Source organism: Amblyomma maculatum, chromosome 2 (genome assembly GCF_055883805.1).
Source record: "Amblyomma maculatum isolate TAMU_Amacu chromosome 2, ASM5588380v1, whole genome shotgun sequence".
In the NCBI taxonomy this organism is placed as follows: domain Eukaryota; kingdom Metazoa; phylum Arthropoda; class Arachnida; order Ixodida; family Ixodidae; genus Amblyomma; species Amblyomma maculatum.
This window is the reverse complement of record NC_139345.1, coordinates 147,489,419-147,503,337: the sequence shown is the minus strand read 5'-3', so window position 1 is coordinate 147,503,337 and position 13,919 is coordinate 147,489,419. Positions and strand designations below refer to the sequence as shown.

Below are 13,919 nucleotides of genomic sequence, written 5' to 3'. Positions count from 1 at the left end.
CGACCTGACCGCTTGACTGCAGCTGCGTACGCCACGAAAAGCATACATATGCTAAGTACCGAAGGAAAAACGCATTATCATTCAATTGTTCACTAAATCATGGCACATCTGACCAACATATACTGCGTCAACAAGACCTTCAACGTGCTATTTGCAGGCGTCGTTAACAAAAGGGGCATACGCGCCGCTCATACCAAGGAGAGCGTCGATATATTGCGCTCGGGTAAAAAGTAAAAACTAAAAATAACGAAGCACCAGAAATACATTACAAAAGGTTAAAAAAAATCGATTTGTAAAAAAAAAAAAAAAAATTGTTAAAAGCTGTAAGATTCGAACTCGCTACTGCTTGCTCCGTAACGTACGGTGCTAACCGCTCGGCTACGCCGCTTTTTTTTTTTTTTTTTTCTTTATTGCCTGTTTTGAGTTCACATCAATTCAAAAAAGATCCACGATAATGGTAAAACTCGCAACAACCAGACTTCGGCTGTCACGAAAGGTTTAAAATTTTTTGAGAACAGCCAGTTCATCGAGCACACTGATCCAGTCAGGTGGATCAGAAAGCACCCGATACGTTTCTCTAAGGAGCAGCACACTCTCGATAAAGTTCTCGCGTACAGAACGCGTGTTGACATCTGCATGTTGCACTTGCATCCTTGTTTTCCACAGGCTGTGGAGGCTCAGGACCATGACTAAATCCAGAGGAATACCCTCACTCTCGACTGGAAGGAACCGTATGCCATACGGATCTAACGGAAGGTCTTTCTTTAGTGTTCTCTGGAGAACATCCCAGTGAAAGACTGGGTCCCAGCAATCCAGAAAGACGTGCTCGATTGTCTCTGGTTTTTTGCAAAGGAGACAGTCTGTTGTCCAGGGAACGAATAAGCCTCTTTCATGTAACCAGGTTTTAACAGGTAATGTGTTGGAATGTAGCTTAAAGAAGAACGTTTTAACTGAAGGCCTAACTGGCATCTTTTTCACACGCTTTAAGACATCCTGTCCGGGGCCTCCACGGTGTGGTGCACGGTAAATCGGCAACGGTATCATCACATCCAGAAGATCTTTGTACAGCTTCTTCTTACACACTTTGCTCAAGTATTCCATTGAAAAACGCGCATGCAACATTCTGAAAGACAAGACAACTTCGCGCATGTACCCTTTTAAAGCGCCACTCATATTCTCACCAGAACAGACAACGTATTCTGGAAGCATTTTACAGTCGTACTTGCATGACCGTCCTCAAGAATTTGTCGTTTTGATCACGAAGGAAAAAAAAACGCGAGACAACCTGTCGCAAAAAGAGATGCACAAGGCCCAAGCCCCCCGCCTTAACAGGCAGAAAGAGGTTGGTTCTGCTGCACTTTTCCCATGTTGATGCCCACATGAAAACGGCAAAGACACGATGAATTTTTTGAATGCTAACACGCGTCGCCGAAAGCACATTCATTACGTACCATATCTTTGCCACAAGGAAAACATTGCACACATAAGCGCGTGAGAACATTGACAACGGCTTGCCCTGCCATGAATCAGCTTTCTCTCTCGCTCTCTCTGCTTGGCCAGCCCAGAATGGGGTGGGATCTTGGTACGATTCAAGCGGCACGCCTAAATACTGGGTCGGCAATTTTGACCATTGCAAACGAGAAAAGTATTCAGGCGTAACATCCCAGTCTCCATGCCAGAAACCGGCACTTTTTTCCCAATTTACTTCACAGCCTGTCTGTCGGCAGAATTTTTCAACAAGGGCAGTAACTTCTTGAATGCTTTCTCTGCTTGAACAGAATACAGCGATGTCATCTGCATATGCCAGCATTTTGACCTGTGCTGACTGCAGCATAAAACCAGTTATACGTTCATTGTTTATGATAGACCGGCAGAGAGGCTCGAGGTAGGCCGCAAACAGTAGGGGTGACAGGGGGCAGCCTTGCCTCACTGACGACAGCACACGAATGCTGTCAGTGAGCTCTCCATTCACAATTATCCGTGTCGTGCAGTTCGCATACACCATTCGAACACCTTCCTCAATCACTCGCCCTATGTTTGAGTGTGTCAATACTTCGAACAAGGCATCGTGCGAAACGCGATCGAATGCTTTAGCGAGATCCAGCTGTATCATTGCCACTCGAGATCCAATCGCGTCACAACACTCCAAAACAGTTCGTACCACGTGCACATTAGTTGCGATGCTTCGACCTTTAATGCCGCACGTCTGGTGTGGCCCAACCAGACTCGGTATTACACTTTGAAGCCTTTTCGCCAGCACTTTCATGTATATTTTGTAATCCACGTTGGTGAGGCTTATCGGCCGATAAGAACCCACTAACAGGCGTTTTCCTGGCTCATCATACTCCGGAATCAAAACAATGTGCGAGGTAGAAAACGAAGGTGGGACCTGCTTACGTTCGTATGACTCATCTAGCACTTTAAGCAAAATCTGGGCTGTGTAATCTTTAAATGCTTTGTAGAAAGCAGCGCCAATCCCATCAGGTCCTGGCGACTTTCCCATTGGAAGGTCGTCTATCGCACTTTCTATTTCTGTCAAACTTATGGGTCGTTCTAGACGCGTTTTAACATCCTCATCGAGCTTAGGCATTTGGCGCAAAAATTCTGCCTGAAAGCCATTTTTGACTTCGCGTTTACGGCCAAGCAATTCATTGTAGTGTTCTATAAAGGTATTTTTGATAGCAGCAGGGTCACTAGTTACAGCACCTCGGTTGTCAATTTGCCGTATTTCCTTTTGATACGCGTGCCGTTTCTCATCTGACAGCGCTCGCTTAGTTGGCGTCTCCCCCGCCCAAAATTTTTCCGACCTTGCTCTTATCACTGCTGCCTTATACTTTTCAGTGTCAATGTTTTCAAGTTGTCGTTTCAAGGCTTTTATTTCTTCTGCATATCTTCCCGGCTGGATGCTATCCATGCTAAGCAAAAACTCAAGCTCCTCGTGCATTTCTTTCTCTTTTCTTTTTTCCTCATATCGAATTGCGCTTGCAGTTTTGACAGCTAAAAGCTTTACTCTCTGCTTTAGCTCCTCCCACTCAACTATATAGCTTTCGGCCTGCGTCGAAAGTAATTTATCGAGTTCTTTCGTTGTCTCTCTTACAAAACTGTCGTCCTCTAAAAGCTTCACGTTAAATTTCCACAGGTGCCAGTTAAATCGTGACCTCCGCTGTTTCCTGCCAAATGTTCCAATTACTAAGCAATGGTCACTGAAGCTTACGGGCTTAACGTCATACTCTGTGCACAATGAAGCCAGTTCAACAGAGACATAAATTCGATCTAATCTGGCGTGGCTATCCCTTTGAAAATGCGTGTATTTAGGGTGTGCGTCGTAAGAGAACAAATAGCCAACGTCTTCGAGATTACACTCATTAATTAAAGTGTGCAGCAGCTGAGCACTCTTATCCCTCACTGGCAAATTTTTTGCGCGGTCCTGAGCGAAACAAACACAGTTGAAGTCTCCTATCAATATTACTACCTTGTCGCACCTAAGATGCATTTCGAGACTTTCGAAAAATGTTCTGCGCTCGCTCACCGCGTTCGGAGCATAAACACAGACAACACGATAACTATAATTTGAAAATGAAAAGTCAACAACAAGAAGGCGACCGCATTGGGAAGCCACAACGGAAGCAACGTTGATGCCTAAACTTTTACGAATAAATAAAACGCAGCCACCCGACGCGCCGACGGAATGGCAGACGCATACGTCATACAAAGAAGAAAAGGACGACGCCATACGATCAGTTAGCTCTTCGCTTTCAATCTTAGTTTCTTGGATAGCGATTAGGTCAAGGTCATTTTCAAGAATTAGGTGTCGCAGCTGACTTTGTCGTCTTCTTGCTCCCAAACCCCGGACATTTAAAGATGCTAGACGAAGTGTTACATCGAGATTAACCGCCATGTTTAGTAACAAAAGCCCCGCTAATAAGAGTTCGTGGCGGGTAACAAAACACTAAACTCACAGTGCATAAAGCCTCCATGCAGCGTTCCCCAATCCAGTCTTTCGCAGGCGCCGTACAGATCACAGCCAGCACCGTCTTTACTGAGTCCACCTGGCCACACAGGCCAAAGGATTATGGAGGCAGTTTCACCGCCTGCCTTGACTCTGATGGGACGTTCGGGTTCGGCCGCGATTTGACGGCCGGCCGTCTCCTCCCGGTTGTTTTCGGTGGCGGCTCCCCGCTGCCACTGCCGTCCAGTTGCTCACTCTCGGTATCTTTCTGGTCACGCAGCCGCTTTCCGGGAAGTATACCGGCACCGACGCCAGCTGCTCCCTGAGTAACGTCCATTGCAGGTGCTTCGGCGCCCTCGATGTTCGATTCGTCGTCGTTCGTCGCGTTATCCAACGCAGAATCCTCTTGGTCGGTAACTATTGGTTTGCTCGGTGGGCTAGCGTGAACACTAGGCTTCTGCGGCACAAGGACTTGAAGATTAGGCTGCAATACTTCCTTGTCCGCTGGTCCTTTTCCTGCTTTCGAAGTCTCCTCAGCGTCCGCCTCATCCATGTACAGCTCGAACGCTTCATCGCTTTTGCCGGGACCGGTGACGCTTGCGTATGTGCGAGTGCACTGACTCTCTTCGTGTCCGAACCGACGGCAAGAGCTGCATCGCGGAATGCGGCACTCACGCCGTATGTGACCTGTACCTTGGCAGCGCAGGCAAAGCGGGGCCCTGCCAGGCACTACCACTAGAGCCAATTCGCCACTGACGCCCACCTGATGCGGAAGGTCGTCGAGCTTGACACCTGGATTCAACTTGAGTGTCACAAGTCTTGTTGTTGAACCCTTATCCGACACGCCCTGTGCTCTCCACTTCTCCTTTGCAACATCTTCCGGCCGCCGTAGCGAACGGACGTGTTATGTTGGGCTCCGTTGGAGCGGGTACAGCGGTCATGTCTGGCCGCGGAAACGGGCTTTTTGTTTCTGACAGTGATTATCAGGTTGTACTGCCAAGTTTGCCTACAGGTCGATTTGTTGAAAATACTGTTTTTTTGCACGGTGACATCAGGGCACGCCCATACCGGGTGGAAGACTCGTGATGCGCTTGCTCCGCTTTCGCTCATGCCGGATGTTATCGCCCTGGGGGCGTACCGCATGAACCACGTCTGGGCCGTGACCTTCAAGGACGCTGACTCGATGAAGAGGATACTTCGCTTTGCAGACCTGCAGGTTAAAGGTGCTCGGTGTCTCGTCATCGATCCTGCTAACCGAGACGTCCAAATGAAGGTACACTGGTTGCTGCACAGTGTACCAGACGAAGACGTGCGGCTCGCCTTTGCTGCTTTCGGGAGGGTGACAGATGTCGCTCGGCTACGCCGCGCCACACGAACCTTGGAAATAGTTCTAGTTTTCATGTCATGGCCCCATTTACAATAAAGTGTTTCTGCTGCCGGTCTAAAAATTACAATTTCTTGATCATCGGCGCATGCTGCCTGCTCTCACGTCTTGCAACTAATGTTCTGGATGCCTATGCGCACTATATTGTGCACTGGATCCATTTTAACATGTGGAATTTCACAGCGCTGGCAAATGTAGTGGCGCCGGCACTTTGGTCATGTTCTGCTACCGTGGACGTAATTTTCGCTGAACACGGAGCTGTAGCACAAACCTTGAAGGAAAAAAGTGCGACGAAGCTTCAAAACTGACAAGCGCAGCAGCGAGGACACTATTTTGCTGGTAACTAAATCTTATTTGTATGTAAACATGTCAGGAAGCGTTGCGATGACCGGGGGCTCGGTTTGTTGCAAGAAGGAGCGCAAAAGCTTGTGCAACATGTAAAGTATTGTGCATTACAAGCGCTCTATGTTTTTTTTTTTCTTCCTTTGTGGGCCCATCGCTCGGTAAATTACTCTCTTCATCGTTTTATTTATTTCGGCTGAGGCCGTCATTGCAAGTACGCTGTTGGCATGTTGGCCCTTGAGGGATGCGACGCCGCGGGCCGCGCCGGCTCGCTAGCTATCACGGAGTCTCCGCTTACGTCATAGTGTGCGTCACTCAACTCCAACTACGTAGTTGGAGGCCACAGTTTGAATTCGACCAGCGGGAACAAGAAAAAACCTCAACTTCTTATCGCAATATCTCAGCAATTATTCGATTTTTTGCTGCCGGATATGCGGCGACAGTGTGACCAAATGTAGTTTATTAGATTTTCATACCATCTTTGGCTGTCTTTAGTGTCCCTTTAATATAGAAAGCCACATCTCCACCTAACCACAATCAAAATTACTTCTAAAAACACTCCACTTTTATGATATATTTGTGCACTGTGTCATGGGTCACCGGTGGGTCCCATCCCACATGCAAGCTGGGTGGAAACAAATTCCTAGTTCAGCGATGAAGCCATGCGATAATTTAGAGAGTTCAGAGAGCCTGCGAAAAGCACCCACGCAAGATGGCTACTTCCATTTGTTGACTGTTTAGAAAAACTGATTTTGAAATTACTTTAAAAATCTGTCGGAGTAGTTCTGCTCAAAGCATGGTCCAAATTGATAGCCCTTGAAGGGTTGTGTTGCATATTGAACAGTTCTAGTTTCTAGTTCAAGTTTTAGTAAACAAGTTTTAGTTTCAGTTTCAAATCACTTTTGCAGCAGCAAGGCACACTGACGTCGCATCCACACGTTGCAAAAAATGTAAAATGGTTGCCTTTTCTCAACATCACAAAGTACAGAAATTAGGTAGGTATATAATCGCAAAAGTTTCTTCTTGGACTAAGATGGCACCACGACTTCAAGCACAAAAGAATTATAACTTTACACTGCGCACCACATGCAGGCAGACTGGATACTGCACTTACGCAAATCTAAGCGAATTGTTTTTATTGCCATCCCAAATATGAAACTCGAGTGATGGCTTAGGTTCCAGGATTTGGTTCTGCCATTTGGTTAGCCATCTCTCAGTGTAGATCGTTTGGATGCCCAGCATGTTTCAGTCAGCTTGGTTGCATGAAGTGATGGTGTCACTACACTGCTGTTTTCAACCAGAAATTTGTGCTTGCAGTGGAAAGCTGGACAAATCTTCAGGCACATTAACAGCCTAGCATGGATGAAGCAAATATATGTTGTGGGCAAAAACAAAGGTAGTACACAGTTCTACTGCGTTGCAACTCAAATGGTGTTCTCCGGACCCTGTAGAGGCAGTCGCCATGCTGTGGAAGAGTATGTTCCTTAGTTCATTAGGACACAGACAGTTGGAGCACTTCCTATTACCATGATATGCCCATGGCATACACAGTCAAGGGTCCAGAAGAAGTGAAGCTGCATGCTGTGGGCTATGAAAAGCAATGGTCAATGGTGATGTCGTTCTGTATTCCTGATGGGCGGTAACTGCCACCGCACATCCTTTTCAAAAGGAAGATGATTCCTGCAAAGAAACGGTCTCTGAAAAACGTCACCATGCCTACGCATGAAAGTGGATGGATGACCAGTGTGATGGCAGAAAAGTGGATCAAGCTGGTCTGGCAGCGTCGATCAGGTGCATTGCTTTGCCGGTATTTCCTCCTGGTCCTTGATTCCTACAGCGAGTACCTGACGGACAGCGTGAAGGCTGCCCTTTCACAAGGAGGACAGATGTGGCTGTCATACTTGGAGGCATGATCAGTCAGCTGCAGCCACCCAATGTTCCCGTCAATAAGCCACTAAAGTCAATAGAGCACAAGTACTACACAGATTGGCTGACTGAGCAAGACCATGAGCTCATTTCAACCGGTCGAATTAGGCGCATGTCACTCAGTCAATTGGCCAGTTGGGTTGCAGCAGCGTGGGATGACATTCCCGCCGATATAACTGCACGGTCATTCCGGAGAAGTAGCATGACAAATGAGCTGAATGGCACCTAGGGCAGCCTGCTTTGGGATAAAGAGAGTGACGAAGTCTCCCTCCAGCGAAGATGAAGACAACGAATGAATCAGTCGAGCTCATGACAAGCAAAACCAGTCGCTGGGCTCGGCTTGTCTGTAACCAGAAACGTTGGCGCCAAACAGATTGAGTTATGTGAATAGCGGCCGGTTACTGCAGGACTGAGTGATGTGTGAGTGTTGGTGTCCGCATTTACTTGCTAGCATCCCAATCTGGGAAGTGTTTTTGTTTGTGTGCACGTGTTCGTAGTGGCGGCCCACTGCCCCCTGCTTTGCGCTCCAGATGCCACCGGCACTCCCTCTTTAGCGGTCGGGAGAGCGACACTGCCCGCCTACCTCTGCCCTGGTAAACGGCGGCTGCATCAAAAGAAGTGTGACAACAAAACCGGGGGGTGGAGGCACAAATTGCTATCTAGCGGAGACGCAGCCATTTAGACATTCAAGTTCCCACAAGATTAAGAACAGACTGACAGCGGACGGGCATACATCAATTGACCAGCGTCATGGTGGGAGGACTGCCGACAGTGTGAAGGCACCACCTTATCGTGGGCGGGCTTCGTCAACCAACAAGACTGGTAATCATGAAGCAACCAAGTTTCCCCCTCTAAATATGTAAATTGTCTGTCTCTTCGACTGGCTGAACCTTATTCTGCCCTTTGGAGGGGAATCAAAAAACTTCAGACACCATCCCAAAGCTCAACCCTCACGTCCCACCTCCAACATTCCCATTCCTTCGAATAAACGTCTTTCTTTTCAGGTCTTTTCCTATGTCAGCTTGCATTCGAGATTGTGTTATTTTTTTCCCAGGTTTGCAATTTCAGAGGTAGTCTGCTTAGATTCGAGTAAACAGTATGTCTAAATAGACGCACAAGCTGCTGACACAGCAAACATGGAATGCAACCAGCCACAGCTGCCTTGGCTTTGTTTGATGAGACTTTGAGACTTTGAAAGGATGCTTAGCTGATGATGTCGATGGTATTAGTGCAAGCACTGATGGTAATGCTCATGATTACGATGCAGCTTACTTTCCTGGTGCATCTAGCGCAAGCAGTGGAAGAAAAGTTCGAATTATTCGACATTCAAATTATCGAATGGCTTCGAAAAAATGAACAAGAACCGTTCGCATCCTGATAAATTTAGCAAATTTATCGTGTTTACTCATGTAATTAACCCCCTCGCATATATAGAGACCCCTGCTCTCTTTTACCGATGACAATTTGAAAAAAAATAATGAAAGCGCTTTAGTTGTTAAAGGGACAGAACACTGGAATTTCGGTCTCCAATTTTTTTTGCCGTAGTGGAAGAATTGATATCTAAAACGCTTCATTCCATAGCGGTTTTGGTAGAAACGGTGTAGAAAAGTTTTACCGAGAATTTTCAATCAGTGCTTGCGCCCGTTTTATGTAGCCCGATGCTGGAAACGATGAGCAGCGACCGCGATGACGACTGGTGGTTGACAAAAAAGAGGTATCGAAAATAAATATAAATTTCACTCACCAGACAGTAATTAGACATTTTTGTTCCTTAGAGTAACATCCTTTTCCGTTTCACACTCAAGCTGTTACGGCATAATAACGCACGCCTCATCGCCGAAACTTTTGTGGGCACTATCATTGCTTCATTCACAGAAATTTAAACACTGTGGCGCCATCTAGTGACAAAACTTGAAAGCATCCATCTCGCGGTGCGAAAGGAGAGCTGGTTTTTATTTAAGGACGCAGTGTAGAGAGCACAAGATATAATAAATAATGACATGCGCTCCTAGAAGAAAAAGAACAGTGTGCACTTACGAAAGTCAGCAACATTTTGCTGAAATGTAGTCACGTGGGGTACTACACCAAACTTAATAGGGTTTCTCCGCTAGATAGCGCCTTGGTTGTTTTTATGCGATTTTTACAGGCAAATTAAAATTGTAAAGCCTCTTTTTTCTTTGAAACCGTAGTGCTCGATCTGTATTAAATGAGACAAGGCCTTTCATCGCCCCCATAACCTCATGACATGTTTTGGCCAGTGTTCTCTCCCTTTAACGCGTCCCCGGGCCGTCACAATCCTGCTGTGCAGCAAGTACATCACAATGCGTCTTTTGATGTTAGCTCTAGGGATGAGGGCGGGAAGGGAAGCAAACTTGGCAGTATGCCAGCGGCCTTGATAGAGCGCCCACGGTGGCTTGCTCGGCCTGTCCGGTTGCGCACATCTACTGGCTTTCCATATGTCCGTTTTATCACATTGCGATTGGGTGAACTCCATGTGCGAGGCTTCACGGCCCGATGCACTGAACGATACATGACGAGCACACATTTCGGTAGCATCGAAAGAACCACAATGGAAGCATGTAAAAACATCCTCTACCGCCATCTGAAATGCTGTGCAACTACGATCGGTTAGTTGGCTGATGCGCGGCCAATGACTACCATTGTCGTGGGCTGGTGCGCACGGCGTGAAGCACATAAAGCAAAACCAGAAGTTGGTATAATGGGCGTATTATTTGAGGTGAGGCCATTTGTGTTTTGTCACACTTAATCATCGTTGCACACGTCAGAGGTGCACAGTCAACAGCACAACATGTAGTTCAGGTTTGAGGAGTACTATTTTGATGATTGGCTACAGTATCATGCAATCGTACCTAGATGCTGCCTAACTGGTGGGAGACATGCAGCACTAGCTTGGCAGGCTTTGGCTGGAACCATGCTGACACATAGGTACAGCGGCAACTTTTCAACATAACGAGCCCAGTATGCAGTGCGTAAAATCGGGAGCCCCTGGGGTGAGTCGGAAGCAATGGCAAGTATGCATTGCACACTACATTGGTAGCAATAACCCCTCCCCCCAGGCTCCTTCAAAAAGAATTAAATGTACCCTTAGGACTGTATCAAAGCATGACTAACTATCAGAATAATTTGCTGCAAATCTGAGTGGCACTATCTGCCTGGAATCAGGCATTCTTAGTGCCTCTTGGCACTTCTGCCCACTGCATGTTCTTTGTTCCTGCCCTCACAATTGGCCCCTCCGTGGTCCACATGGCAAAGACCTGCCACCGCTGCTAGGGTGATGCTAAACCACATCAAAGTGACTAGCAAACCACTATTTTCAAAATCCCCGACAAGTGAAGAGGCTCAAAAATGTAGCTGCTGATGATAATGAGCACAGATAAATAATCACAACAAAAAGCTATTATTAATCATATTCTGCAGTTTACAGTAGTGAAAAGCCTGTCATTAGTGTCAATGGCTGTTAAGAACATCAGAAGTTTACTGAAAATTAAAAGTGCTCCGATGCCAGCCTCAAAGCACGTGAGCCGCCCACCCCCCAAACAGACGAGCCAGTTCAATCCAATATGTCTGCATGCGTGCGCTTGGCAGCACAGCTCACTGATCACTTTTGCAGTGGCTGCTGCCGGCGCGGCTATTTATGCTTTTTGTCGCGTACTACTTTCAAACAGCGCTTCCACATATTTACGCAATATCCCGCTCACGTGCATATTGGTTCTTCTATTGTAGCAGCTCAGCCATGCGCTGGCGTCAAAGTAATATAGCGAGCCTCATCTTATGGCGTGGCTGCCATGGCGGCTACACGTTGGCATGAAAGCACAAAAAACAGTCTGCATGAATAACATACTTGCTGTGTGCCAGCTTATGCACTGCAGAATATATTATGCTATTTTCCCTGATTTGGGGGGGGGGGGGGGGGGAGGCGTTCATATTTGCTGTCGTGATGAACGTGCGGCGTAGCGTATGCTATGACGGCTGCGGGCGTTAAGAAGCTGCAATCTTTTTTTTTCCTTATTTTGCTAGAGTCGTCCTTACTTGTGCTGAACGTGCGGTGCAGCGTAAGCCATGGCGGCTGCGATGTTAAGAAGCAGCAGGTTTTTTTTTTTTTTGCGAGAGTTGTTCATTCTTACATCTACGGATCAACGAAAGCACGCGGTCAGCTGTGATAATGACACCGACTTTTAGCACTGTTTTCAAATGGCATTTGCAGCTATCACGCTTCCAATGATTTTGTGGCAGTGGACTACGCCCGCCCCAAGCGCGGTGTGGTAAATGGAACCAGGCTTATGCAATCAAGCCATCACGGGCACTCTGCCAAATTCGCTCCTTGTCACCACTGGGGGAAACACGGCGTGAAATTATCGCTGCTAGCATCTTGGCGCACTGCCGATAAATGAGCTGTGGATGCGATGGTCGAAACAGAGGGACGCGCCTTCGAACGCTTTTTTTTTTTTTTTTCATTTTCTCGGAGGCAAAAGTGGGGGGTGGGTTCATTATGCGACAAGGTGGATTACGCGACAAATACCATATCATTTTTCCCGATCCCAAACGGCATCTCAAGCCGATTTCTGTATATCAAATTATCGATATATTGAACTATTTCGCGATCCCCTTCGAGTTCGATATATCCGGGTTCGACTGTAGTAGACGCTCTTCTCACTTCGTGTTTCATCGCCCGAAACTTGAGGGGATTTGACAAATTTCCAGTAATTCAGCACTAGCTCTGAGACAGTCGGCGCTGCAAGTTCGTTATATCAAGGTCGACCACAGTGACATGTTCGCTGCATGCAAATTTCAACTACACGCGCTTCAGTGGGGGCGGCGTTGGGGAACCAAAACACTTCGTAATATCGAGGAATTCGCTATATGGAGGTTCGTTACATCGAGGTGTAACTGTACAACAGAAGTTGGTTGTCGATCCCACAAAACCGAAAAACAAGAATGGTGACCACAAACAGAAGACAAATAAAAATAATTAAGAAATCAAAAACTCACCTTGAAGTATATCTTAAACAGCTGGTTGACTAGATTCAGCATTCCACGCCGCTTTGAGTTCTCCAGGGACGACCGACTGCATTGGTTATAACGCAGAGCCCCCAGTTGTGCTTCACAAATGACCTCTCTACCGCATTAAATGCGTGTCACTGCAAGCTGTCTTGACATGCATGCCACAGAGCCCAGGGAAAGCAAGATGATCAACATGATTCCTTTAAAGCCCTCAACCACTGCCCTCTGCAATACAGCATAAGTTTTGTGAGATAAATGCATAGTAGGGATATGCGAATACATATTAAAATTATCTAATACAAATCTGGGAAAAAAAGACTTCAAATTACAAATCGAATACCTGGTCATCGACCAAGAAAATGAAAAACTGAAAAACAGCAAGTATTGTTGATCATGTTTATTTCAAAATTCACACAATATTTGCAAATAAATCTAAACTATCATCATCATCAGCCTGACTATACCCACTGCAGGGCAAAGGCTTCTCCCATATTTCTCCACTTAACCCGGTTCTGTGCTAGCTGCATCCACTTGACCCCTGCGAACTTCTTAACCTCATCCGCCCACCTAACTTTCTGCCACCCCCTGCTATGCTTCCCTTCCCTTGGAATCCAGTTTGTTACCCTAAGCGACCATCGGTAATCCTCTCTTCGCACTACATGTCCTGCCCATGCCCATTTCTTCTTCTTAATTTCCACTAGAATGCCAGTAACCTGATTTCTCTGACCCACTCTGCACGCTTCCTATCTCTTAATGTTACCCCTACCATTTTTCGTTCCATAGCCCTCTGGGTTGTCCTCAACTTAAGTAGAACTCTCTTGGTTAGCCTCCATGTTTCACCCCCATAGGTGAGTACAGGTAAGATGCAACTGTTATATACTTTCCTCTTTAGCGATACCGGTAAGCTGCTAGTCAATCTGTGAGTGCTTGCCAAATGCGCTCCATCCCAATCTTATTCTTCTTGTTATTTCCTTTCCATGGTCCGGATCTGCGGTTACTACCTGTCCTAAGTAGACATATTCGCCTACTACTTCCAGTACTTCGCTACCTAATGTAAACTGCTGTTCCTTTCCGAGGCTGTTGAACATTACCTTAGTCTTCTGCATATTGATTTTCAAGCCTACCTTTCTACTTTTCTTGTCTAGGTCACCAATCATTATTTGCAGTCCATCCCCCGAGTTGCTTAGCAATGCAATGCCATCAGCAAATAGCAGATTACTGAGGTATTCTCCATCTACCCTTATCCTTAACTGCTCCCATTCCAAGTCTCTGAATACTTCCTCTAAGCAAGCTGTG

At 46.6% G+C, this 13,919-nt stretch overlaps 1 protein-coding gene across 1 annotated transcript in view; it reads right to left on the bottom strand.

The window, feature by feature from the left end:
* Positions 1–13,919, bottom strand: part of PCID2 (PCI domain-containing protein 2) — a 71,182-nt gene that overhangs the window by 37,578 nt on the left and 19,685 nt on the right. Inside the window, exon 7 of the mRNA XM_084595377.1 lies at positions 12,612–12,687. Within this exon, the coding sequence (XP_084451503.1) occupies positions 12,612–12,687 (76 nt within the window). The remainder of the gene's footprint in view (positions 1–12,611; positions 12,688–13,919) is intronic.